This window comes from Exophiala xenobiotica, assembly GCF_000835505.1.
Source record: "Exophiala xenobiotica strain CBS 118157 unplaced genomic scaffold supercont1.2, whole genome shotgun sequence".
Classification (NCBI taxonomy): Eukaryota; Fungi; Ascomycota; class Eurotiomycetes; order Chaetothyriales; family Herpotrichiellaceae; genus Exophiala; species Exophiala xenobiotica.
Window position 1 is genome coordinate 1,902,673 of NW_013562493.1, and position 25,399 is coordinate 1,928,071.

At 52.1% G+C, this 25,399-nt stretch overlaps 9 protein-coding genes across 9 annotated transcripts; 4 read left to right on the top strand and 5 right to left on the bottom strand.

Annotated features, from left to right (window-relative positions):
• Positions 1-70: 70 nt before the first annotated feature.
• PV05_02904 (uncharacterized protein) lies at positions 71-4,876 on the top strand. The gene is made up of 2 exons (XM_013463511.1): positions 71-361; positions 419-4,876. The coding sequence occupies exons 1-2, from the start codon at positions 129-131 to the stop codon at positions 4,641-4,643; spliced, it is 4,458 nt and encodes a 1,485-aa protein (XP_013318965.1). The 5' UTR covers positions 71-128; the 3' UTR covers positions 4,644-4,876.
• A 1,145-nt stretch (positions 4,877-6,021) lies between these two features.
• On the top strand, positions 6,022-9,519 carry PV05_02905 (uncharacterized protein). Its single transcript, XM_013463512.1, has 2 exons — positions 6,022-6,699; positions 6,753-9,519. Exons 1-2 carry the CDS (start codon positions 6,550-6,552, stop codon positions 9,258-9,260), a joined length of 2,658 nt encoding a protein of 885 aa, XP_013318966.1. The 5' UTR covers positions 6,022-6,549; the 3' UTR covers positions 9,261-9,519.
• PV05_02906 (uncharacterized protein) lies at positions 9,400-11,472 on the bottom strand. The gene is made up of 2 exons (XM_013463513.1): positions 10,576-11,472; positions 9,400-10,514 (listed from the first exon to the last, which is right to left on the bottom strand). The coding sequence occupies exons 1-2, from the start codon at positions 11,422-11,424 to the stop codon at positions 9,477-9,479; spliced, it is 1,887 nt and encodes a 628-aa protein (XP_013318967.1). The 5' UTR covers positions 11,425-11,472; the 3' UTR covers positions 9,400-9,476.
• A 428-nt stretch (positions 11,473-11,900) lies between these two features.
• On the bottom strand, positions 11,901-14,830 carry PV05_02907 (uncharacterized protein). The gene is made up of 3 exons (XM_013463514.1): positions 14,335-14,830; positions 14,219-14,289; positions 11,901-14,169 (listed from the first exon to the last, which is right to left on the bottom strand). Exons 1-3 carry the CDS (start codon positions 14,459-14,461, stop codon positions 12,199-12,201), a joined length of 2,169 nt encoding a protein of 722 aa, XP_013318968.1. The 5' UTR covers positions 14,462-14,830; the 3' UTR covers positions 11,901-12,198.
• A 178-nt stretch (positions 14,831-15,008) lies between these two features.
• Positions 15,009-16,035, top strand: PV05_02908 (uncharacterized protein). Its single transcript, XM_013463515.1, has 3 exons — positions 15,009-15,140; positions 15,194-15,385; positions 15,469-16,035. Exons 1-3 carry the CDS (start codon positions 15,138-15,140, stop codon positions 15,649-15,651), a joined length of 378 nt encoding a protein of 125 aa, XP_013318969.1. The 5' UTR covers positions 15,009-15,137; the 3' UTR covers positions 15,652-16,035.
• On the bottom strand, positions 15,660-17,847 carry PV05_02909 (uncharacterized protein). The gene is made up of 3 exons (XM_013463516.1): positions 17,002-17,847; positions 16,160-16,953; positions 15,660-16,100 (listed from the first exon to the last, which is right to left on the bottom strand). The coding sequence occupies exons 1-3, from the start codon at positions 17,540-17,542 to the stop codon at positions 16,062-16,064; spliced, it is 1,374 nt and encodes a 457-aa protein (XP_013318970.1). The 5' UTR covers positions 17,543-17,847; the 3' UTR covers positions 15,660-16,061.
• Positions 17,848-18,035: 188 nt separating this feature from the next.
• On the top strand, positions 18,036-21,143 carry PV05_02910 (uncharacterized protein). The gene has a single exon (XM_013463517.1). It carries the CDS (start codon positions 18,221-18,223, stop codon positions 20,696-20,698), a length of 2,478 nt encoding a protein of 825 aa, XP_013318971.1. The 5' UTR covers positions 18,036-18,220; the 3' UTR covers positions 20,699-21,143.
• Positions 21,137-22,743, bottom strand: PV05_02911 (uncharacterized protein). Its single transcript, XM_013463518.1, has one exon. It carries the CDS (start codon positions 22,640-22,642, stop codon positions 21,260-21,262), a length of 1,383 nt encoding a protein of 460 aa, XP_013318972.1. The 5' UTR covers positions 22,643-22,743; the 3' UTR covers positions 21,137-21,259.
• A 341-nt stretch (positions 22,744-23,084) lies between these two features.
• On the bottom strand, positions 23,085-25,291 carry PV05_02912 (uncharacterized protein; the record flags this gene model as incomplete). Its single annotated transcript, XM_013463519.1, has 2 exons — positions 23,085-25,007; positions 25,064-25,291. 2 exons carry the CDS (start codon positions 25,289-25,291, stop codon positions 23,085-23,087), a joined length of 2,151 nt encoding a protein of 716 aa, XP_013318973.1.
• Positions 25,292-25,399: the final 108 nt, after the last annotated feature.

A 25,399-nucleotide genomic window follows, 5' to 3' on the forward strand; every position in this document is an offset into this window, starting at 1 on the left:
GATTTTTTTGGTTATGAGGCCAAAAAGTTCCAGACTTTGGCGAAGAGAGCAGACTTCCTCAACATACTGTGCCGGCCTTGTAGATCGAGCTTGAGGATGGGAAGATCCAAGGAAGTGTCATTAACAACATGTCGAAAGGATCTTTTGAGGCAGCGATCGCTGATCTGGAGAAGACCACAGGACCTCCCGAAGCCCTCTCAAGAGCAGCAGCCAAATGTCTAGGGATTGACCTTGAGGGATATATCGGGAGATCTTCTGTGGAGGTGCTCTCCCGAACCGCTCGTACAGACTCTGGCTTCAAAGAGCAATGGGTATTACGCTGGTTGCTGAAGAAATTGAGCTCTCCAACGGCGATAGCGAGGTACTGGATGGCTCTTTACTATCAACGAGAAACGAGGTGCTAACCATGTTCTTACAGTTTCTCCCGTTGCCCACACTTCTGGTCCCTCCTGCTTAATTTGACAAATGCCATACCGAGCGAGGTATGCCTGGACATACTGCTGGAGCGAAAGTTCTTTCGGACGCTCATTGAACTGGTTCGAGGCTTCCTCAACTCCGGTCAACCTTCGGCAAATCATGCCACAAAGTCGGATGCAGACGTCGATGCGTCTCCGCCACCACAGAAGAAGCGACGATTAAGTCCCACCTCGGAACTTCGAGCTGCAGTTGGGATTATCAATGATGGGAAGCTTCCGTGGATCCTGCTACAATCTGTCTGTCAATGCGTCCGGCTCCTCGATGCGGCATCCTTCCGCCATACCACCCGGACTGTGCAGTCGTCTTTGTCGTCGAATTTGGGGCCAGAGGATCTAGCAGCCCTCCTTGGATGTGCCCTTCAGGTTGTTATCACTCTCATGCAGAATGACCCAGGAAAAGCGGAGCAGAGACTGGTGACGGAAACACTCACGATCATATTGTCCTTATGGAAAGGAGACTCCGCATCATCGGTGACTGAAGGCGACAGTCTTAACCGAGCATTTTCTTCGCACTGCCTCACGCCGGTTCTGACTCTCCTTGATCTGCTCCGAAGCTTCAAATTCAATAACCCGTCCGCCATCTCATCAAACCAGACCCTTGAGCGTCTTGTGGCCATCCATGTTGTCTTTCCGGCTCGCTCGACGTTCAACGAAAAGGACGCCAGGAAATGGAAGCATGTCCATGACGTCCTCTTATATGAGCAACTGGAAGCCATGCTCCAGGGAGTCAAGAAACGCATGCTTCTGGACGAACAAGCACAACAAGATAACGGATCCCTGGGCTTGAGCTGGATGATCTTTGACATAGCTGTGCGTTCAACGCCATTTACTGATTTCCGCCGACGCCAGGCCGAACAACCATGGCTTGATGCGCTTTTCGTATGCCTTGCTCACCTCATCTGGCCTGACATGCCACGGATCACATCCACCGGTGTGGTACAGAACCCGATCGCGACAAATATCAGCCAGGAAACCTTCTTCGTAACGCTAGAGCGATTGATCGATACTGCTTTGGCACGAAAACTGCGCATATCATTGCCAGTGCTCGGCTACTTTTTATCTGCGATACTCGCCGCGAACCAAGAATCAGCGCCATGGACCCTACTGGTCAAGCTTGTTCGGCTAGACGTGGATGCCTTGATTCCAGGGAGTGGTCTTTCGAAGTCTGAGGAGCTATTGAAACAGCTCCTTGACAGACTTCAAGCGAGCACTGTACCAATAAGCCTATATGATACCATGCGCAATGATCTCATCGTTCCGCTACTACGTGGCTTTGCTCGCGCAAGGAACCTAACTGGATTTATGGTTATTTGGCAGCAGGGTCTTGCAGATGCCATCCGTACACGCTACACCTCAAAATACGAGCCGGAACTTATCCCGGCGGTGCTCGTATGGGAAGACGATGATGTGCTTGATGAGTTCAAAGATCTCGCCTTGACGCTGGCACCGCGAAGTATGGGAGGGCGCCTTCTAGACGATCTTGTCGGAGCCTTTAGCAAGCTTGCCGAAACAGTTGGATCAACTGCAGATCTCTTCGCAAAATTGGCACTCTTTTCTGCGTTGCTGGAGAGCTCCGAGGATCCTTTGGTCGTCTGGAAACTTGAGCGCAGCCAGCTATCTGAGCTGTTCGCTGCGACTCTGAAGGCCCTTCCTCGAAAATCCGATTATCAGGCCCAGCGCTGGCGACTGTGGAAGCTCCTGCGGCAGCTTCTTCCCTGCATAGACACTCAAACCCTTGAACAAGATGACAAGCAACTCCTCCGAGCCGAAAACCAGTTTGTAACCCTTCGCCAGTGCAAGGATTCGTCACCCGTCGCTGCGAGCCGCAAAAAATCATCAAAGTTCCTTGAAGGTTTGGAGTGCTTTTCGGTCGTCATTGAATTGGCCGCAAAATCCTCTCTATATGAAACCCTGTTGGCGTCTCAAATGGATGACTTAGCGAATCTCATGCAAGTCAGCGACCCTTCTCAGTCTGTAAACAATTTGCCCCTCTGGAATGGTCGTACCTTCGATTGTGATACCTCAGACAAGCTGGTAGCTGCATGCATCGGGCGACTACTGTTGAGACCGGAAATATTCTCAAGAAATCCTGACATGTGCCGGAAATTCACTGATCGATGGCTCGAGATCTTAACACAGGCCAGACTACACGAGGGTCAAGGTGGCCGCAAAGCGTATCTGAAGGCACTCCTTCAAGCCTTGTTGGGCATGGAAGAAGTGCACAATATTCCCGAGTCGCGTCGGCTAATCTTGCAATATTCTCTTGATGAGTTAAAGTCCAGGGCGAAGGATGCTTCCGTGGACAGAGAGCTCATGCGGAGTGTATTGGATGGGTCCATGAAGAGGGCTCAACTTAAGAAACTGGCCACTACGACCACCCAACATTTGCTGCAGCATTCTGGACCCAAGCGCCCCGACGCCATCGCCTACGATCTAGCACTGCTGATTCAGCTTGATAGTCTCTTGACTGGATCTGTTTTCGATCCAAAGGACTGGCTTGTATGGGTCAACCTTTCAAAAGAGGTGTCAAATCACACAGGACAGGGGCCACCAGTCTCAATGTTGTCAGCATTGCAAATGCTTGACCATATTCTCGTGGAAATATGGTGCCGTGCACAGGCACCAGTACTGACTGAGATCATAGACTGGATCAAAGAAGCCATAAAGGCATCAAAGGATGGTCACATAGACCAATCGATCTTTCTCAGCCTAAAAGTTTTTATGGGTCGGCTCTGCAACTCGAAGAATCCTACAGACGAGACTATCTCGAGCGAAAAGGTCCAACAACTTCGCTCGAAGTTTCTTCGCAGTTTAAAACGCGGGCTTGAGGCACTCCTTCAGGACGGCGTCGGGCCAGCAAAGTTGATAATGATTCACCTCATCCTTCGGGCCATCAATCAGACGAATGCCACTGGTCTCGATCAAGGTATGCAGGAGGCTGTGTTCATGCTTCAGCAAAGACTGCAAGCTCTTGATCAACCGCAAAGACGGTTACAAGCCACAGTCATGGAACCTTATCTGCAGCTCTCTGTTGAGTGTGAGTGCTCGAAGCTGATGCCTTGGCCGGTAGACGCGTCTCTGGATGGGAGGGTCGTAGCACAGCTTCAGGAGCTTGCATCCACTGCAATACAGCACGGCACTGGTGAGAACGAACAATTGGCCTTGCTCAGCACCAAAGCAAACATTCTTGTCAACCGAGTTGGTCCAAAGGGATGGGCGCGTCTCCTACGAATACTAAGAGACGATAACCAGAGTTCTGACCTCGAGGCATCACGTCTCATCGCTACGGCAGCTATTGTATTACGTGCTGAGACTCAACATATTCTGCAAGACCCCAAACTTGCTGATGAATTGGCAAACACTGCTTGTCTTGATGCTCCTACGCAGCAGACCGTGACCGGGCTGTTTTTGACACTGGAAAATTGTAGAATGGTCCTCCAACTACATCCACTGCTGATGAACCAATCTACGCTGGACAAGTTGCTGGCTTCTATATCCATGATTGGGGCGTATACGACGAATGAATCGCTACTTCCAGGCCACATCAACCAGTACTGCAAGCCGCAGCCAGCAGACATCTACGACCAGTTTTGTGCAATAGTCGGAATCATTTTAGGAAGATACCGGAGACGCTTGTCGGACCGGTATCATCTGTTGCTGCCAGTGATGCAGAAACTCCTGCGTTGTCTTTTCTGGCCCGGCACTGAGATATTGCAGGATCGACAGCGTCCTGTTCTCACCAGTACCCTCGGCACGTTCAAAGAGACTCTACCGAAGTGGTTGCATGAATCTACAGGACCCTTGCCGCCGTCGTCGGCAGAAAAGTTCTCTCGTCTTCTATCGTCAATCTGCAACCCCACAGTGGCAGCAGCACGATCATCGAAGAGACGACGCCACAACGAACTCAACGATGAGACGATAAAAGCCCGACAATTGGCGGGCCAGCACATGCAGTATCTCATCACAGAATACGCTCGATGTACGCTCGATGGGCAGATAACGCCGTCAGTCAAAGAGCGGTTGATGCCGGGTATGTACGTTGTCATTGACTCGATGGACAGAGAGCTTTTGAGAGCAGTCAATGCCGGAATGGATCCTAGCAGTCGAGCTATCTTCAAGGGCCTTTACGAGGACTGGACCAGGTTTGGAAAGTGGGATAGGAGTTAGAGTGGTGCATCGAGCATGGAAAGAATCATGGTCACGCATTCCTCAAATGTGTCCCACGCGTCACCGCCACAAAGTACGATGACCAGACATAGCTTACGGTCTGGAGCATGATAGACTTCGCTCTTCTCCCGTGTCACTCTTTTGCTGGAATGCATGTGGCCATTCTTAGCGTGGAGCAACCGCTTCATCATTCGCACGGAAAGCTTCAAGTCCTTTTTTTTCTTCTTCTTTTGTTCCTCTCCGGCGCTTTTACCCACGCCATGTCTTTCGATGTTGGAATGAAGCTTTGCGCGCCATGTGTCAAAGACCTGTTGGCACGAATCCTTGTTCCTGGAAATCAGAGCCGATACTGGAGGAGAGCAATGTGCCAACACAGCCTGATGTCGCACTGGACAGCCTTCAAGTCGCGAATCGACCACGCTCCCGACGTCCTCGTATTTGGTCTCAGAGCCGCCGTCGTGACTCGTTTAGCCTGATGCATGGCAGAGACGGAATGACAAGAAGCATAGAACTCAGGGTCTAGTTGTCCTCGGTTGCACTCACAAGGCTAACTCGGGCGCCGGATACAGTCGAGCAATGCCCCTCACGCAACGAATTGCATTTCTGGCAAAGTTACCGTACTTCAAATCTGCACGAGCCGGTTTTCCTGACGTTTCTGAGTGGATTGCAATGGACACTTGACGGACAATATACGTGGACTATCACAATAAGTCACTCTCGGACAGCCAAACGCGCCGGACTTCTGTGAATCCTAGAGCGGCATTGGCGGCCTCAACAATTCTCTTATTAGCTCAAGTCGACAACGCCGGGCAGATGATGCCTTCTATCAGTGTCTGCCTCGTTCACGAGCCTCAACAAGTGCTGCATGTCCAGTTATCGAGGAACGTCAATGGCTGGTCATCCACACCCGAAGCCTCCCAAAGCCGCCAACGGAAAAGCCACGCAGTCAGCGCATGCCCCCTCGATGAGCAAGTTTGGATCGGCAAGGATGGTCGGCAGCTATGTCTCGGGCTCGAAGACGAGGGTTCTTGAGTACTATGCAGGAAGGCACCTTGGTACTCAAGCAAGCAATTCGAGGCTGAAATCGACAATCAGGCCGCTTGTTTCCCGAGACACTTTCTCATTTTCTGCCTTGCAGCCTGAGGCTTAGGAGCACAACCGGGCTCTCGAACGCGGCCTAATTACGTCTCTAATGTGGACAATGCTGTCTTGGGAGAGCCGTGGCACCAATAGCACCCATCAGGCTCTGCTTCAATCTGCGGCATACTCCGTTCTGGGTGGTACAGGTGGAAGACCCGAAGGGAAAAGGGGGCGATGCGGCCCATCAAAGACGCCTCTGCACGTGATGTTAACAGAGCCCAACTGCAGAGCCGCATGTGGTCCCACTACTTTCTACTTTCCCCTCCAACGGACCTCTTTTCCCTTGCTGGCATCATGCTTGCTTGCTCTTGGACAACCCCCCGAATGCAGCCTGACTGTCTCCTCCGAGATCAGAATCACCATCCAGACGACACGTACTATGCAGGATCCTTGCAGTGGCTTGCAACGGACATGAATTTTCTGTCACCATGCACTACGAAGTATCCGTCGAGCCGTACGACTCCTGCCATTGCCAAACCAGGGTAAGTGCGGCTCTGAGACAGCATCCTTCCGAGTTTTGACTGGGGACTGCTGTCAACGCTTTGCATATATTTGCTTCATCCCTACAACCTATTCCCTTGAGACCCAAGGTAAGGCGTGAGATCATGCTTTCGCTAAGAAGCCTCAATATCATCCTTGTTCTGCGGCATCAAGCGTCTCTTCTTGCAGAAAGCGCTCCATCACCGCCACAGTCTTCCTTCTTGCTGATGACAACGTCGCGGTTTGCTCCGGTTCTCGAGTCAATTCCTGGTTTACGTGACCGGGCATGTCATCCGGCTTGCTTCAGCTTCCCTTTGACGTCCTTCATCAGGTGGCCGGTCAACTTGACATTCATTCCTACGATAGCCTTTCGAAAACCTCTCATTCTCTGCACCAACATCTTCAGAATGAGAACACTGCAAGGAATTCCATCCAGGTGACCATCTAAACTTTACCTCGAGGTCATATTGCGTCAGCTGACTGGGTCAGGCGAGCATCTTACATGCCACTTGGGCACAAATCGCCCTATCAACCCCGAGCACCAGTCTCAGGAGGGCACTTGACCGGTGTAACCTATCCAACGATGCTCTGCGAACAGCCTCACCGTATTCTGCAAGTATCGCAGGGTATGCCACGAGCTTTGCGTACGACTCTGGCGTCTTGTGCTACTCTAGCTGCAACTCTCTGCGAATTCTCGACTTCAACCACCACCGAAAACTGGAAAAGGTCTTCAGCGGTGCAGTCTTTACGAATCACATTGTCTCGGCGACCCAGCACAAAGTGAACATCGAGCTTGAATCTCTGAAGTCTATCCAGCTTTATGGATATGCGCATGACGTAGTCGTTCTGACTTGTGATCTCGGGTTACACGGCCACCATCTCTTCGCGGTCAATATCTCGGAGAAATTCAATCACCCATCTCGAACGACACAGCCCCGACGACGTTCGCGTATCTTGCTTTGGACACACCTCCTATCCACCACCAAGCTCTTCGTCAGACATAATGCCAAGTATCTGGTGCTGGGCACTCACACGGCCATTGGCGACGACGGACACCATGAGTGGCTCTTACAACGATTCGATCTGGGGACGTCCAAACCACTGACCAGAGAACCACTTCAGCTCCGCAAGTTTTTTGGAGCTGAGATCGGGTCGACCGTCTGCTTTACAATCTATGAGGACAAGTTCTACGCTCTGACCAACCAAACCAGCTTCGAGAGCGAGGAAGTCGATTGGACAAGTTACTATCATTTCATTTCATTCCCAATTGACGAACTCAACCCGGACATTAAAATACGCATGATATGGCGGAGACAGCATCTCGAAGGCCCAATAAATGATGCATGGGCGGACATCGGGTTTCAAGTTGATTGCAGGAGTGGTGAGTTGCTGGTGGTGGAGTGTCGCAAGGAGTGGGTCGATGGCGGAAGTCGGAGTATCAGGACGTATTATAGCCAGCCGTTCGAGAGGGCCGAGTATGTCGACGTGGACGATGGGACGAGGTTGAGGGCGCCCCCGGATGATCCGTTGAGCAGGACGCTGGATGACAAGAGTAAGAGTTCATATGAGCGCGCGCATGTGCGTATTGCACGGTATGTTCACTCGGAGTTCCCGAGGGGTGGAGATAGTGAGAAAGGGAATGTCAAGGAGTATATCCGTGCGAAGACCAAGTGGAATGGGTATGACTTTAATAAGCAGTGTTTTGTAGATTTGGTGAGCGAGGAAGTTCGGGATGAAGGCAGTTGGAGGGCTCGCGAGAGGGTCAGGGTACGCGTTGTGAGTCGGCATGAAGTGAGTCCTTTGGTGGTAGATGAAGGTGCATATTTAGGTGCAAGTGCTACAAGGGGGCCCGGCGGGATGGCGGCGAAGAAGGAGAAATGGATGGTGCGACCGAGAGTGAAGAACGAAAAGGGTATAGAGTTGAGAGATGGCGAGGAGAAGTATACATCCAGCTCGATATTCTTGTGGCCGAGAGACGATCAGGGTGTGCTGAGGGGGTTGGACGACATTTTGTGTCCCGGCGGACGGGCCGGCGAGGTCAACGCTGTCCTCGGCGATGAAGGGATCGTCTATCTTGCAGGCCCGGCTGATGCGTCAAAGGGAGGAGAGCGGGCGCTTGTGTTTGTCAGTTTTGATCCGACATTCGGCTTTGACGGGATGAAGAGGGTCGATGGGACGACGGCCGTGGCGAGGAAGAAAGAGGAGGAAGAGGGAGAAGACGAGGCGGCAGCGGCGACCTCCCCGGCAGCGATTGTCAGTCAGAGAAAGAGGAAGACCGACTTCGCTTTTGACTCTGGTTCTGGTTCTGGTTCTGGTTCTGGTTCTGGCTCTGCATCAGGGCAACTCAATATGGAACATCAGCGTCTGGTTGACCGCCGGACGACATGGGCAAAGGCCGAGTCGGAGTCGGAATCCTGCAATGTCGGACTTGGACTTGGACTTGGACTTGGATTGACTGCGGCATCGCCCCAGCACCAGACTGCGGACTTGTGGTCGAATGAGGTCACGCTCGAGCCGTCGGCAGTACAAGCACAAGCACAAGCACGAACACGAGCACGAACACGACTGGATGCTGGATCCGGACCTGCTTCTGCTTCTGCGTCTGCTTCTACTTCTGGACTTCAAACACCACAAGGCTCCTACATGTCCACACCTCAAGCACCACAAGGACAAGGCCCGGCATTCTGCCTCCCTGCGCCAACACTGGGGACCACCATGTCATGGCCACCGTCACCGCCGCTGCCACTGCCACTGCCAGCGCCGTTGCAGACGGCAACGCTGCCGATACCAGATGCAAAGCCACGATCACCACCACCACAGCCGCGACCAGAAACGACAGAACGGCAACTTCTTCCCACGTTGACAAGCCCAGAAGGAAGAGACACTACCGGCGTCAACGTCAAGGACGGTTCACAAACCAAGATGAAACCGAAACCATTGTCTTATCGTGAGAAGGCTCCTTATATCTCGATTGGGAGGGGGTATTGGTTGCGGTGAGCATGACGTGGTGACCAAGAGGGGGATGAGAAACCGTGGGAATGGGAATACGAAGGGTCAGATAGTCAGGGTATCTGAAATGAGCCAAATCTTTTTCTTAGGGCGCGCCATGAGGTATTAAAAGGGGTTGAGATAAAACCTTTGAAGGGGGCACAATTTCATTCCATTATATCCCGTATGGCGAATGGCGGTAGCAGAGGTCAAGATATATTCATTTTACTTCTTTCTCCAATCCCAGCCTTCCTTCAGTGCGAGGATCGGATCAAATCTCGCACCCCTCAGCCCGCTCTCCTCACGGAAGAACTTGTACAAGACAGCAGGGTTCTTTCGTTTCCGTTCGGGCGGCACGGTGTCGGCCGTTTGTTGTCGAACCCAGCGAAGCAAGTCAAGCGCTTGGTCAGAAAGTTCCCGCGGCGGCAAGGGCTGCGAAGACGGAGGCGGCAAGTAGTCCGGTGGTGTCGAGAAGGCGGCGGCTCGTGCTTCGTCGACTGCATCTTTATCTTTAGCGACGCGTCCGCCCTGCGCTTTGCTGCCCGGACCGTGAACGCTTATCGTGGTCTGCTGCTGCAGCACTGAGGAGGCTTGTGGTGCTGGATCGGTAGAGGCAGAATAAGCAGAAGAAGATTTTTCACAGGTTTCGGAGGACTCCTCGAACCCGAGCAGTTCCGGCGAGTCGAGCGTCAAGCGATACCTGTCCTTTTTCGTACGTGGAGCGACAAGACTAGGGGGTGTTGAAGTGGCTTTTCCGGCCGCCGCATCCTCAAGAACCACGGCGACAGACTCGGCGAGGTCGATGTCTTTGTTTCTCGCGGCGATGTGCAAAACATTGATGCATATTCCCTTGTCCGGGATGATGTGCATGTTCTCGACGTAGGTGTACCAGATCCACTTGGTCAGCGGCACGGCCGCTTCGTTGTCGCCTTTCCTGCTCGCTATAAGGAGGACATGTAGCAATGTATGTCGCGGAAAGGGGAAGTTGGAGTCGTGTAGCTTGTAAAAGAGCTGGAGCAGGGCGTCAAAATCGTGACGATCGTCGCAGATGGCGTGGATGTATATCGTCCAGACCCATGTCTCGATGGGCGTGCCTTTTTGTTGCAGGTCTTCAAGCTCGACGGTCGCAAGTTCCAGTTGGCCTTCGCGAATCATGGCGACGATGTTGAGTTGCACGTACAATGGAGGGATGGTCACCCATTGTTGAGCAAGTCTTTGTAAGATGGTCGTGCGGAGGTATGTGTCAAGGTGGACTGCTAGGACCTTTGATGAAGACACAGTCAGCTTGGGGTGTTCGCAGAGGGTGGCAGCTTGCAAAACTTACTGTCAACACTGCGTAGTGTATAGACGGACTTATAGCGACGCCTTCGCGCTCCATTTGCTCTATGATGCTTTTGACATTGTCCACCGAACCCAGTTCCGCAGAGCAGTTCGCTAAAATCAGAGCTTCGTAATGTCTCGGATCTGGCTTGATCTTGCGATCCTTGATCAGAATTCTTAGAACGTCCTGGATCTGTCTCGGATCTGGTCTTGTTCTTGCTATCCATCGCAATTCGTCCTCGAGGGTCTGCGAGCTCGCGCTTTCTCGATCGAGAGCCCTAACAGGACCATCTTTACCTCGCCTGTGAACAGCTCTAAAAGATTCTTGGACGGAAGGAATATATCCTTTCTGTCTTGTACTCTGTCTTGTACTCTGTCTAATGCGTCCATGCCCGCCAGGCGCTTGTGGCTCGACCCCTTCTTTGTCGATGTCATCTTTGGAAGAAGGTTCTTCGCCTGCTTCAGCAGACGGGTTGACGGTGTTGGAAAGCAGTCGATCAAAAGAGCCGTCTTGCAAAAGGGCATCGGAGGGATTCTCTAAAGGAGGCGAGCGTGTCGGAGCTTCGTCCGCACCATCGTGAGTGGCAGACTGATCTGAGGAGAACTCGGCTAGAGTACGACGGGCTGCAGACACCTCCGAATGTGGTGCTTCGTTGGAAGAAGCTTGCAGCGGTGACCGCTGTCCAGCGGCGATCTCGGCTGGCTGTCGTAGGTCGTCATCTCTCTTGCGCTGGGCGAATGGCTTCGTCCCTGTGAAAGTTCGTGTTCGATAGGTACGCCGCGCAGGCGGTTTGTGGGCCGCTAGAAGGCGAAGTGACTCTTTCAATCCATGGCAGTAAAGAGCTCTATGCATCAGTTGTGCATAGTCGACATGGGTTCTCAGGGTTACGAGGGGGTGAAGTGTTATGGCATGATCGTGATCGAATGTTGCGCAGGTCTGCAGGAGCACGGTGCTGCAAGAGCGAGCCTTGGCATGACACAGCCTTGCTCAGCCTTGCCCAAGTCATTCATCAGGCTGAAGTACGAATTGTCAACGGAGCACTGAAAACCGTTAGTACAAAGGACTATATACAGAGGTATTGCCAACAGCAATAATAGGAAAGCGTGTCGCGACAAAGTCATCACGTCAATGATCGAAAGCGTGACAGGATGCCGTCGACCAGCAAATGGGCGAAGGCTACAGTAAAGGATACAATACGAACGAGGCATCGAAACCTTACGTGACTGGGAAAAGAAATATATACCCGGATATGCCTCGATACTGGCTGATGTAAAGAAAAGCGGTCAACAAAATCAGGCAGGTAGAATCGCCATATAAGGTAATATGGCGGCAGTAATTTATCTTGGGCTAGATCTAGATGGATGTCGAGGGGAACCTAGAATACTATCACTGTTCCGAAAGAGACTCAAGGCCGAAGGAGGTGTCGACAGTTACTTAGTTCCCCAGTAGCTCTATACCGAATGCTTGTCCCAAACCCGATAGGTGGACTATTACATCGCCCAATGCCCGTTCCCTCCAGCTCCGGCGCATGCTCCCAGGATAATACCCGCCGACTTACTCCAACACATAAAATCGTGACAAGAGGCAAAAGCTAACATGACAATAAGACATGGCATACGCCAAAATCTAACCTCGAGCATCTTTGGTCAGGATTGTCGACCTTCCCGTCTCAAAGCTGAGCCTCGGACTGCAATCGACAATACTGCTCTCCGGGGTATCGTCTGTGTTGCTCGGCGTATAGCGGAACCCATCAACAACCGTGAGTTCTCCCGCAAGTTCTTCCTCATATGCTGGTGGAGCTGAATATGAGGGAGGGATGTCAGATAATCGACTCGGCCCAACGCCAGCCTCAAGTTCGGCAGGCGTGTAAGCCCGGGAATATCCGTTCTGATATACATGACCGTGATGGTCGCTCCGGGCCCGACCCTCTTCCGCTCGGATTATGTCCCGAACAAAGTCGGAAGCACTTTGTAGATTGCGGATTTCGTTTTGCATCACATCCTCCAGTATACCCTCCTGCTCGAGGATCATCTGTCTCTTCTCTTCATAGTCATCCGACGGTTTCGTTTGATACCGCTTCCACCACGTCGACAACTTATGTTTGCAGGCCGCCTTGCGATAAAGCTTCTTCGTCCGACGCTCTTCCCTGCGTGCCGCACGTTCGGCTTGGCGACGGGGATCTCGGTACCATGATGTTTTGGCTTTTATCAGCTTGAAGAGGACTGCGGAAACTATGACGAGCAACAGGAGCGAGAGAACTGCTAAAGCTAGTTTGTATTCGAAGCTGCGTCGGCCGTCGGGTCTTAGGCGTCCTAGCCTGGGCGGACCGTGAGGGTGTCCATGATGACGATCTGGAGGGCCGCCGTGAGGTCCGAATGCCCACGGTGGCGGACCGTGATGTCCGGGAGGAGGACCGTGAGGTGGACCAAAGTGAGGGTGAGGTGGCCCATCGAACGGAGGTCGTCCATGGAACGGTGGTGGGCTGTCGAACGGGGCCGGAGGATGGTCTTTACCGCTGTGTCCATCGAACCACGGCGGGTGATGAGGATGTTCCTTGTCCTCGGAATCAGACCATGGAGGATGATATGGAGGGTCGTGTTCTCCAGGTCCGTCGGATGGAGGCTGATGGGGGTGCGCGGCATCTTTACTTGAATCCTCGAATGATGGTGGAGGGTGTGACACTGTGTCGGCTTCTGATTCTGCGGCCGTAGGAGGTGGTGGTGGGGTCAAGTCTCCATGGTTGTCTAGTCCATCAATAGGCACCGGATTGGCGGTGGGTGTTGGCAAAGAACGGGTAGTGGCAGCAGCAGACGGAGCTGCATTTTGATCGACTTCGACTTCATCGGCGTCTACATGAAGCTCAGAATGCGGAAGAGGCGAGCTGTCGACCACCTCCTCTGCAGTCTTCGTGGAACAAGTTGTTTGGCCCTCGCCCTCTTTACACCCATCCCGGTGGTGCCTGTGGTGGGAGAAGTGAGCAGCAATCAGTTGTTTGATTGCCGGTGCCTTCTTGATGGCAGTCTGCCAAAGGCATTTCATGGTTGAACATGTTTTGAAGTCTTCTTTGAGAATCGACAGAATCTTGCCCTCGGTGTCGCGTATTTGATCGTGGAGGTCAGCCATCTCATTAGTGAGGCTTTCAAGCTTGAGATACTCAATCTGCAGGAGAGTGTCGAGAGAAGGTACGGGATCGGCCATTACGGGAATGACAGAAAGTTTTTGATCTTCCGGTAGAAGCCAATCATCACAAATGCCATCGGATGAGATGCGACCCAGGGGCTTGTCTTGAAGGCGCAGAACGGTTGGTTTGCCTTTCTGCTTGAAGGATGTCGTGAAGCCAGAAGAACCTTTGACGTGACTTTGTCCGGCAATGTCATCGAAACGGACAGAGACGATAGAGGCCTGGCCCTTTAGACATGTCGACTCCCAGGTAGCGTGGATTTCTTTCTCTCCAAGGCCATTGGAAGCTTTGGATTTGAAAGATATTTGTCCGTGGCCAACATCATTGCCTTTGGTCAGGACGAGTGGGAGACCGTTTAATCGGGGAGGGGAGCTGCTACATTCCTCCTCGGCGGCATCAATCTCGAGTGTAAGTTCCTAGCGAGGATCAATAGGCGCAGAGGAAGTAGAAACCGAGTTGACCCACCAGACCATCGTCTGTACCAATAAAACAGCCCTGGCAAGGAGCGCGGAAATGGATAGAAATATGATCGGGACCTAGAGTTGGTCAGCATAATCCGTGTCAAACTGTGGTTTGTATACCTGTTGTACCCGCAACGGTCTCGATATTTTTGGGAGCGGAATCGGTAGTTGTAGGAGGAGAAGAAAGGAGAGCAGCCGTAGCCAAGGATGAGAAGAATGTTGCGGTCTGAAATGAAGAGATCTTCATGATGAACAAGTAGAAGAAGCAAAACGCGAAACTACCAAGAAACAAGCCGGATCACGAAGAGTAACAGATTGTCAACGATTTGACATGATCCCGATGGTAAAGGACTCCAGAATTTTGCCTCAAAACTCCATCCTCGACCAGACATATAATGCCTGAGGAATAAGACGATTGATGAGAATAGGAGATGGAAGGAATGAGAATGGTTTTTGGCTGGAGCCTGAGAGACTGGGAGAATGGAAGATAACCAGGAGGGAAATGGACATGGACCTGACACTGATCCTTCTGGGGTTTAGATCGTGGCCCACACAACAAGCACCGCCCGTGTCCCAAAAGCTTCAAGCTTCTCGTTGGCCGCGTCAGCAGGACACGTATCGGCGCTGATACGAAGCAGCGGGACAAGAGCAGCACCGGCAGAACTCGTGCACGGCTCTCGACGGCTGCTTTCGAGGCAGGTCACGTGTACAGCAGCGCAAGCTTACATAATATCTTGGCATCAATCACGCAGAGACTTGACTCGCTAGAAAAGTCACCCTCTCAATCGTGTGTCCACGCATACCTCCCCAGATCCGTGACAACCCCTGCATATAGTTATCGAAGCGGTTGGGAAATTTGGGAACGGCGTCTCTGCTCTTGCCGAATGAGAAGCTAACAACATTACAACCCGCCAGACGTCAACATGGTAAGTGGCCAAACATAACAACCATCATGAGACGCTGCTAACTGGAGCCATAGCTTCCCTTGGGCCTTCTCACTGCAGCGCAAGGCCATCCTATGCTCGTCGAGCTCAAGAATGGCGAGACATTGAACGGCCACTTGGTCAACTGCGACACGTGGATGAATCTGACACTCAAGGAAGTGGTCCAGACCAGCCCGGAAGGCGACAGATTTTGGAGACTGCCTGAGGTTTACGTCAGAGGGAACAATGTATGTATTTCCATTTCTAAGTCCCGGATCCTCCTTCACGGTGCCGTTCAGCTGTGTTTTGGGTGTGATTAACAGTCCGGCAGATCAAATACCTACGAGTGCCCGAAGAAATCATCGAAATGGCCAGAGAACAACAACAACAAAATCAGCAAGGCGGGCACGGTCAACGTGGTCGCGGTGGTCAACAGCGTGGGGATCAGGGTGGCAGGGGTGACAGAGGACGCGGTCGAGGCAGGGGGCGTGGCAGAGGAAGAGGTCAGGGCTGATTATCACCTTACAAGATCAAAAGTCCTATTGTCATCACCATCTAAGCCATGTCGACCTTTGGTGGCGGTACTCCGGGTTCGAACAATATTACCGAGCCTGTCGGATTCTGCGCGCCATCTATGCAAAGGCCATTAAAGAACTTTTGTGGCGACATGCAAGCTCATAAAAAAGCAGAGCCACGCCGGCGACGCGCCCTGGCTCGAGTGCAGCATCCACCAGCATCATTTTCGACGTCCAGCCAGCGTGACCAGTCCCTCACCTTTCTCGGGGTGACGTACTCCTGCCGCTTCTGGGCCCGGACCCCTGCCGCAATGCTAGTCCAGACCAAACAACTTTGAATACATGGATACTGTCCAATGGAAATCATAAGAGAATCAAACCCCATCTTCGTGCCGGATCATTACTGAACTCATCTTCTCGAGAGTTGAGATGTGAGACACTTCGACACCTATCCCCTGAGTTAGCCTTGCATGAAGCGTGCAAATAGAGTGGTGGCTGTGGACTGACCTCTTCGGAAACAATACCTTGATTGTACAAGTACTTGCACAGCCCCTTGACGACTTCGATCTGCTCATCAGGGGTCAGGCCCACAATGGCCGACTCAATGACGCTGCCCACGCTCGTCTTGTAGACAGCGATGAAGCTTTGATAATACATATACGCGAAAAGACCCATGATGAATTGACAATCCATTCGATCAGTCATGCCTCCGTGTCCAGGAATGCTGTCGCCGAAGTCCTTGATCTTGAACGTCCTTTTCAAGCCCGATGCAAAGAATCCACCAAATGGTGCAATGAGAGAGGCGAACGTCGCAAAGACTAAGATGTGGAATTGCATGTCGGCAATCCAGACCGTATAGTTCAGTCCGGTCCATGGAGCTAGGTCATATGGACGCGGCGTGAACACGGGATTTGGTGTACATTCAAGGCCAGTGTAAATATTTGCACCTAGATCATTGACCGGGCAGATGAAGTACTTGTAACGCATCAGGATGTTGGTGAGGCCAAAGCCGAAGATAATGGTGCAAATCCAGGCCCCAACAAAACCTTCGACAGTTTTCTTCGGAGAGATCTTGATGAGTTGAGTGCGTCCAAAGGTGATGCCACAAATGTATGCGAAGATGTCGTTGGTAATGACCAGGGACGCCGGAAGGAAGAGCCAGATCATGCCTTCAAAGACATTGTTCATCATAAAATGCGCTTGGACCACAATCAAATATAGTGCCATGTGAGTCCATGCAAATTGGGTGAATTGAAAGCGGTAGTGACCCTTCTTCAACGAGGCCACGAAAAAGACGAAGCCTATATCAAGGTCAGCACTGAATCCACAGTCCAATTAGTCCAACGTACCAAAGATGTACATCATGAAGCTGATGAAGCGATGATGTGTAGCAAAAGGGAGCAGAACCTTGTCCACGAGCAGGATATGTTTGAAATAGTAGATGACACTTTCGCCGTACAAAAAGTACATGGTGACGGCCAGGAAGTACCAGTTTAGAGACCTGGTCAGAGGCAGATTCTTCTGCTTGGCCGGCACTTGGGCAATGGCAATGACCTCTTTGAATGAGACAATCTGAACCATGGTGATGATCATAAGGATGTAGACGTGACCAGCGAACATGGCACCGAAGAAACCACCTATCATGGCTAGAGTCCATATCGTTCGGGTAATGAAAGTCGCTTTCTTCTTCTCGTACTCTGAAGGCTCCACTGGCTTTTCTCCCTTGCGTATCGTCCCATTATTGTGGCTCTCTGCGATCTCTTCTGTAGCACTTGGAGGATCTGATGCGGTCTCGCTTGAGCTGGAAGTAGGGGTTCGACGACGTTCGCCGTTGCCGTTGCCATTGCCATTTCTTCGATGCTGGAACTGAACTGCTCTTTGTTTCGGCATGATGCTGAGCGCGTGACGTGACTGCGGACAGTCAAAGAGGCCTATCTAAGGATTCCGGGTGAATGGTTGAGTACTCTTGATCGAGAAAGCGTTGGAGAGGGGAAGCCTTGACACGTGCAGTCTGCTCGAATGCGATGATGCGAAATTGGTTGCGACACGGTCTGCTGCCAGGTAGCCGTTCAGAGCTGGTGAGGTGTACGAGTATTTTCCCGAACGCTGCAGAACCTAGCACCGCAATATGGTGGGTTTCAGTTCGAGGAGATGATGAGAAGACTGACCATCAACCCGAGAAATGTTTGGAGTTCGGAGTAAGACTCTGGAAAAAGCGATGAACTGGGCAGAAGCACAGATTCCGTTGCACATGGTTTAGGTGCAATTTGCGTCATAAGCATCTATGGGGCTGCAGACTGCGGCTGGTGAGGCGGGCGGACTTTTTTTCTCGGTGCCTGCGCCCGCCGATGCATAATTGACATTCATTGACGTGCATTTGTCCCGCAGCCGCCATGCAGCAGCAGCTACAACACCACCACCACGACTCTATCAAACAAAAGCGCGTCGAACTTGTATTTACGACGAATTCGCAGTCAACATTGGCTACTCCTAGCAACAGGTCCTCTGGCTAAGACGCGTAGAGCCGATTGCAATGCCCCATGTTGGCATTCCTGATGGAGGTCAAACATGAATGGCATGGACGACAACGAAGACGAGACCGATCTCTTCGACGACGACTTCGATAACCTGTCGGAGTCTGCTCTCCAAGAACTCGAACACCATGCTATTATCTCGACCCAACATGCCCAATCCCAGGCTCAAAATGCCATCAAGCAGGCAGTCCCTGTCCCTCCAAAACCCACCTCACTACCGCAGAATCGGTTCCAGGCTCAAGCGCGGTTCAACGCCCAACCCCATCTGCTAGTTCCTGCTCTACGAAGAGAGTCTACGGATTTCCACTTTGAAGATGAATCCTTTGAGTTGGTGGGTGAAGAAGGCGTACCTACGCCAGCGGAACAGTATGAGACATATCCTCTCCGTCGAGCTGCGCCCAACGAGGCTTCCGAGAAAGAGCAATGGCGCCAACAGAGGTATGGCCAGGCCTATGATGGAGTCGCATCCAGGAGCTCGACTCAGGAGCGGGCGCAATATCACGGTGGAACGGGTCAATACAAGCGAGCAACTGAATGGGCTCATGGTGCTCAAGCGGCGCCGGACAAGATGCTCTTAGATGAGGCGTTACAGCAGCATGCGACAGTCATAAATGGGGACGACCGAGATGCGTTTCGTGCTCGCATTGACGAGTTACTGAAGGAAAGAGATGAACTCACGAAGGAACTCAGAGGTGCGAAGGATACCGTATCCATGCACAAAGGGGAGATCTCGATCGTCAGAGCCAACTTTGACAAGGAGACAAAGGTGTTCGATCGACAGATTAGCGCTCTCAAGAAGACTATGGAGGAAGAGTCTGCCAAATATACCGCGGCCATCAATGCGATCATCGAGAAGAACAACAACTTGACCACAAGATATCAATTCCTTCAACAAGAGCACAATCAAGAAGTCCAGGAAACGAGGAGACTCGAACAACGTCTGAGAGACAAACCAGAGAGCGACAGAGATGCCGGTCCTTCTACGACACCAAAACGTGGCATGGCCAGCTCTCTTAGAGATGGCTTTGATGATGACGATATTATCATGATGTCCCCATCAAAATCAGCCCGACGATCTAAACCTTCGACACCAACTGCAGCGAATAAGAGAAAGCGGAAAGCAGACGTACCTAGTCCAGTCAAGCCACTGGTCCTTAGACCTACGGCTTCTGGTCCATCGGATATGCCGCCCCCAGCGGCACCAGTGCCGGTACAGCCTGAAGAGCCTGGCGGTCCAATTGTTCGGAAGGATAGGCAGATTGAGCGACACTTACGGTTCCTGCAGTCTATTCTGGAGTACCGTGTCAAAGGAACCAAAGAGCCTCTCTTCGAAGCATTTGTCAAGTTCCGCTTTCCGTCGAACTCATCCAAAACATTTACAACCATTCTACTCGAAGGCACGGCCCACCTCAAAGGTCCTCGACTGCCTAGTGATCTGTTACAGCTCTTTATTGACTTGTGGTCCAAATCGATGAAAGAGCAGTTCTACGAGCCAGTAGCTCTCCTTATGGAGGTGGTCAGCCACATCATTGATACCGACATGTCTGCCGTGGACTCTGGCATTGTCGGTTCATTGACTCCACTCCTCCAATCCACTGTCGCCATCAACGCAGAGAAACGCGTCAAGCACTCGCCTGTCAACCATTCAACGTTCGGAACGTTTCGCTCGACTCCTCAATCTGTACTAAACCACAAAGTCAACGGGACAAGCTCCTTGGAGATCATGCTGTCAGTAGCCTACATCATCTGTGACGACCACGACCTTCTTACTCACTTTTGGCGCCTAATCGATCCAGAGTTTGTCCTAATGATGCTTAATGCCTGGCAACCTGTCTTAGACATCACCCTGGTGTTACGTCTCCTCGCCACGAGCATCTTCGCCACGACCTTCGGCAGCATCTGCGTCGACGACCAACAAGCCAAGTTTTTTGAACAACACATCCTGAACCGCATATGCTGTCTCCTCTGGGAGACACCCAAGGTCGACGAAGGTCTGCCGGCAAATACGACTACCCAGATCTGCCAGTTGCGCACTGAAGTCATGGATCTCCTGCTCCGGGTGGCCTTCGCATCAGCTCCACTTCCGAGGGAAGACACCAACCATCACGGCAGCCAGCTCATCGCGAGCCATCCCAGCGCCATTGCGCGGATTGTGCGTAGCCTGTACGATGAAGTTACGGCCATGTACGATCTCACACCGTCGCACGCTCTGCATGCCGAGATTGTGAACAAGGGTGTGCATCTGCTTTTCCATGTGCTTGAACTGCACGGTGCGCAGATCAACTTGCAGGAGAAACTCTCCGTTATCAACGGTGGCGTGCACAAGCACCGCGTCGTGCTTACGAGGCTGGCGTTCTCAGAAGGATTTTATATCGATAGGCTGATCACTGATGATGTCGTGGCCATGGCGACAAGTATGCTCGAAGAGTGTGTGACGCCCGATGAAGCGGATGAACTGATCGAGGCGTTTCCTGGTTTCAAGGGCCGAGGACATGCTGAAGAGGAAGAGTAGAGTGGATTTCTCGATCACAACCGGGACTTGGTGTCTGCCAGATTGTTCACTTTTCTTACTCCCCGGCTACTTCTGCTCTTTGCTGTCGCAAGGCCAGGGTATGTAAAATCTCGCCAGCCCTCACAGCATGTTCGTGTGTAATTGCGCATCATCCACGCTGCATATTACTAAAATTCACCTGTTCACCAAAACACGTTTGGACTCTCCAGCAGTCCGAAGGTCTTCGATGACAGTACGGATGCTGGCGGCGCCGGTGGTATTGAGTGCCATAAGACTATAATCCGGAGAGCGATATGGGGATCTTCCCATGGTATAGCGCGAGGAACGCCATGGGTGCAGATGATATAATCTGATGGGTACTCTACCTTCTTCATAGCATGAGCAACACACAAAATGAAACGAAAGGATTACGTGAACGTAGTATTTCATGGGACTGGATTGTTGGATGCTTTATTATTTTCATCATTAAAGAGCCTTGACTAAACGTCGTGTTCGCGTAGCGATGAGCAATCCAAGGGCTTCCTAATTCGCTTGCTTGGTAACACATCATGTCACAAAATATCAAGATCGAGGCCTGTCAGTCTGCGGGACCTGAATCGTATACGGCAGCTCGCTCCTGTCGCTTGATCGAGTCAGGCGAATCACACTGCCACCGGACGACCTGGTCCTTGTCCGTCGTGGACTCAAGTCCGACGACCGTGCCGAGCTTGTCGAGCGCAGTGAGCCGCTGGAATTGGTAGTTTGCAAGCTCTGTCTCGACACGGCTGACGCTATACGCGACATCGAGCCGAGTCCCGGTCGGGATCGCGCACTAGTGGCTCTCGTCGGCGCCGTACGTAATGAGCGTGCGTCCATGTCATCGTCCTCGTCCTCGTCCGTATACTTGCGCACCTCTACAGAGGACAATGACGGTGCTGAGTCCTCAGACACGCGCCGGGGAGGAGGCAGATGGTGTCGGACGGATCCGTTCTCCGAGAAAGTCGATGCCGCTGATGAGATCGTAGGGTCCGTGTGCGCGGATGGTCGGCGCTGGTCATGATTCATGCCACCCCTTTCCGAGGAGCTGTATGCTGAATCTTCCAGATCGAGCATGTCGACATCCACAGGCGCCATATTCCTCAGTAGCTCGGCGAACATGCGCATCAACCCTTGAAACTCGTCGTCCGTGAGGGGACGGCTCGAAAATCGTGCCCGCTCGTACGCCGTCAGAAAAGCAACCGGTAGGCTCGTGTCGGGCACTACGCCGATCTCAATCAACCGCCGCAAGTATTGCCGCATGCCCATCGTGTCTAGGCGGGTGAGTTCATCGATCACCCTGGGATCAGGTAATGGCGACCCATCTTGTCCCGATTCGCCGAGCGGGTCGACAGGCGCCAGACTCACGGCCTTCGCTTCAACGAGGTCAATCAACTCGTCGATGACAGTCGCATATTCGAGACCCGGATGATCTGCCGCTGCGGGTGAGCACCACCCCGGATGTTCGATCTTGCCCCAGGGCGGCTCGTGGCTTTGGCTCTCTTTCGTGCTTGCCAGGACGAGCGATCGCATTCTCCCGAGGACAATGGTGTTGTCATATTCGATCCGTTTACTCTTCGGCCGGGCCTGGTACGCTATGACTGCGCTGCGCTCGAGACAGTCTTGAATCAATCGGTGTACGCGCCGACCAGGCAAGTCCTCTTTTTCAATCGGTAGGAACGTCTTCGGGATGTCCTTGAGAACGGAGCGGTTGGTGTAGAGTCTGCTCGCATATATGAGCGACGCAATAAGGGCGGTGACCACATAGTCGCCTGTTATGAGGAAGATGTCGAGTAGACGTCTGCGTTTGTAGGATTCGTAGAGTGCATCGGCGGGGGTGACGCATATAAATGAGATTGTCAGGAGGAAGACGATGGTGAAGGAGGTGCTGTAGAAGATGCGAAATACGATCTGGCGGGCGCGTGGCATCGGGGTGGACACAACACGAGCATGGTGAGGATGCTCGCTCGATGGATACTATGAATGGACGTGAGGTGTCATGACCCACTACGATGTGTCGCGGATTAAGAGTTATGGGAGTTGAAGCTGTGAGAGAAGAGGGTGGTGTTTATCGAGGTCATCATCGAGCTGGCTAAAAATGGCAAGTTTATACTCGACCGACGAGGGCTAGAGAGGCCTTCTTTTAGGAGAGGATGACGCCGCCCTATTCTCTCCACTGGGAACACCAGTTGGTCTTTACTACCATCATCATCCATCATCTAACTTCACCTTCACCATCATCGTCCATCGTTTCATAGATTATCAGCTTCCCACAGCTTCAAGCAGACAGATCGCCACTCATCAGGGTACATCAAATAGATATACTCAACACACAGTCGCACAGGTCAGTGTTTGAAGTACGCAAGGTACGCTACGTTGCCCAAACGTCCTCCTGCAGTCTTCTTTCCTTCTTCATCTGTTCGACATAACCATTGTTCAAGCTTGATCCCGTCACGATCTCGTTGATGGTCTTTTTGACACCCTCGGCCATGTTGAGACTGCCACATATATATATCGAAGCCTTTCTATCCGTGATCAGCTTGTGGACCATGTCACGCTCGCTCCACAACTTGTCTTGCACGTACACCTTTCGAGGCCCATGTCGAGAAAATGCGCAGTGGATCTGAAATATTCCCGAGCCAGCATGCTTCTCCCACTCCTCCGCATACAAGAAGTCTTCCTGAGGACTCCTGCAACCAAAGACAAGAATCATTCGTCCTTGAGGAATGCCTTGCTTCTGGCGCTGAACCCGTTCTTGCACAAACCCTCTGAACGGGGCTACACCACTTCCTGCGCCTATCATCAAAATCGGGCATGCCTCGTCGACCGGCAATTTGAAGGATGACTGTCTGACCTGGACAAGCGCCCTTCCACCGGTAAGTATGCTTCTCGGTCCGCTGAGGTGATAGGTAGGTCCTGGCCGAACCGTCTTGGACGTTGTTCCTTCATCGATTTGTTGCTGATACAAATTCAAAAGGTAGTTGGTCGTCAGGCCGTGGAACTTGACCCCTTCCTCACCAGTTTGTTTCTCCAGCACGGAAGCTGTGATGGCAATCCTGTCAGGGTCGACAAGCGGGGAGGAAGCTATCGAGAAATACCGAGGCCGTAGCTTGGGTAGGTTTCCGAGGAGAGCTGCAAAGAGCCCCACGGGCCAGGGCTCGCTGGTGTCGGGAACAGCTTGTCTCATCAGTTTACCGCATGTGAAGAAGCTCGTCGACGTCCGCGTAACCCAAGAAGGGAATTGTCTGACGATTTGCTCCAAGTACTCGCGACCTGCTTGTGTCGGAGCATAACGTGCAAGGACTTCGACTAGTTCGAGAGAGACAGGCCCTGAAATGTCGAGATAGTATCGGAGAAGTGATCTTCTCGTCGTTGGGGATGGTATCAGATTGTTTGCTTGCTGTTTCGGCACCCCGATTTCCACCAGACGGTCCAGGGCCTTTTCGTCAAATCCAAAGTTTTCCGCGAGAACCTTGACTTCTTCCTCCACATTGATGGGCCAAACAGCAAGGTGGTCTCCGCTCTGGTACTGCCGAAGTTGGAGAGAACGCGCATCAAACTCGACGTGAAGATACCTGTGCATCACACCGTCGCCATGCACACAGTGGTCCGAAGAAGCCGCCACAGCTCCAACCTGACTAGGGATCAATCTGACCTCATTGATTTTGCTGCAAGCTACGGTCTGTGAGCTTGATTTTCCCGTGAGAAGCTCAGCTACGTGGGATTCTCGAGCGACCATGAGGTGACCATTTTCAGGTTCAAAGATGTTGAACTCCTCGCTGAAGTTTGACCTCCAACCTGGAGTCTCCTTTTTGCCAAAGTGCTGAGAGAGCTCGCTCAGGATGCTTTCCTTCCATGTCGTCCAAATGGAATCACCCGCAAAGGCTTCATCGGTTTTACCAACGTCTCCAAGTCGACGCGCTCCAGACTCAGCCAGAGTGCAATCGACAAAGTCCACAAATCGGTTGAAGTATTGGTACCTGCTGTTGCCCAACCCAAATGCAAAATACGACAGATTCGAGAGTGCCTGAGTGTTTGCTGACTTTTGGAAGCACTGGAGAGTTTCGTAAAGGCCGACAGCATTATCGCACGGATTCCCTTCTCCGAACGTAGCCACGACGAAACCAATCACGGTCTTCTGGGAGACTTGGGACAAGTACTCGTGATCGTACTCAGCTAAATCTGCAGCCATGGCAGGAATACCATAACGCAGACGACATTCGCGAGCTAGATCTTGGGCAAGTTTCTCGCTACGTCCACTTTGTGAACCCCAAAAGATACACACCGAATCTCCCTGCACTAGAGTCAGCGTCCAGGAAAGGCCGCATTGGATGGCAATCATCAGCTCACAGATTTCTGCAGTTCTTGTTCGATGCTCCTTGGGGCGTCGTCATCCTTGCTGCTGCGTCGTATTATACCTGCTTCTTCTTGGGGAGACACAAAATACAGGTCGAATCCATCCTCGACCTTCCCAGTCCGGTATGTTCTGATGAGATAGAAGAAGCTGCCGGCTAAGATGACCACGAGAACTGCAAGGTCATCCCACGTCAACACAACACCGGGGAAGATTGATGCCATTGTTGTCCATGTCAGATCAATATCGATCATCAGGGCTGGGCTCAGATCTGAGAATAAGACCATTTTGCCCAATGCCGGATTGTTCCTGACGAGCCGCTTCCCTGTCCG

What these genes read in the sequence shown, in the direction of transcription:
- PV05_02905 (XM_013463512.1), top strand. Translation starts at nt 6,550, where the DNA reads ATGTCATCCGGCTTGCTTCAGCTTCCCTTTGACGTCCTTCATCAGGTG. An exon ending in CTGCAAGGAATTCCATCCAG is followed by an intron (nt 6,700 to 6,752) that starts GTGACCATCTAA and finishes TGACTGGGTCAG; the next exon opens with GCGAGCATCTTACATGCCAC.
- PV05_02907 (XM_013463514.1), bottom strand. Translation starts at nt 14,461, where the DNA reads ATGAAGATCTCTTCATTTCAGACCGCAACATTCTTCTCATCCTTGGCT. An exon ending in GACCGTTGCGGGTACAACAG is followed by an intron (nt 14,290 to 14,334) that starts GTATACAAACCA and finishes GACCAACTCTAG; the next exon opens with GTCCCGATCATATTTCTATC. An exon ending in TTGGTACAGACGATGGTCTG is followed by an intron (nt 14,170 to 14,218) that starts GTGGGTCAACTC and finishes GATCCTCGCTAG; the next exon opens with GAACTTACACTCGAGATTGA.
- PV05_02904 (XM_013463511.1), top strand. Translation starts at nt 129, where the DNA reads ATGTCGAAAGGATCTTTTGAGGCAGCGATCGCTGATCTGGAGAAGACC. An exon ending in TCTCCAACGGCGATAGCGAG is followed by an intron (nt 362 to 418) that starts GTACTGGATGGC and finishes ATGTTCTTACAG; the next exon opens with TTTCTCCCGTTGCCCACACT.
- PV05_02909 (XM_013463516.1), bottom strand. Translation starts at nt 17,542, where the DNA reads ATGCCGAAACAAAGAGCAGTTCAGTTCCAGCATCGAAGAAATGGCAAT. An exon ending in CTTCATGATGTACATCTTTG is followed by an intron (nt 16,954 to 17,001) that starts GTACGTTGGACT and finishes ACCTTGATATAG; the next exon opens with GCTTCGTCTTTTTCGTGGCC. An exon ending in AAGGTATTGTTTCCGAAGAG is followed by an intron (nt 16,101 to 16,159) that starts GTCAGTCCACAG and finishes CTCAGGGGATAG; the next exon opens with GTGTCGAAGTGTCTCACATC.
- PV05_02911 (XM_013463518.1), bottom strand. Translation starts at nt 22,642, where the DNA reads ATGCCACGCGCCCGCCAGATCGTATTTCGCATCTTCTACAGCACCTCC.
- PV05_02906 (XM_013463513.1), bottom strand. Translation starts at nt 11,424, where the DNA reads ATGCATAGAGCTCTTTACTGCCATGGATTGAAAGAGTCACTTCGCCTT. An exon ending in TACACTACGCAGTGTTGACA is followed by an intron (nt 10,515 to 10,575) that starts GTAAGTTTTGCA and finishes TCTTCATCAAAG; the next exon opens with GTCCTAGCAGTCCACCTTGA.
- PV05_02910 (XM_013463517.1), top strand. Translation starts at nt 18,221, where the DNA reads ATGAATGGCATGGACGACAACGAAGACGAGACCGATCTCTTCGACGAC.
- PV05_02908 (XM_013463515.1), top strand. An exon ending in TTTACGTCAGAGGGAACAAT is followed by an intron (nt 15,386 to 15,468) that starts GTATGTATTTCC and finishes ACAGTCCGGCAG; the next exon opens with ATCAAATACCTACGAGTGCC.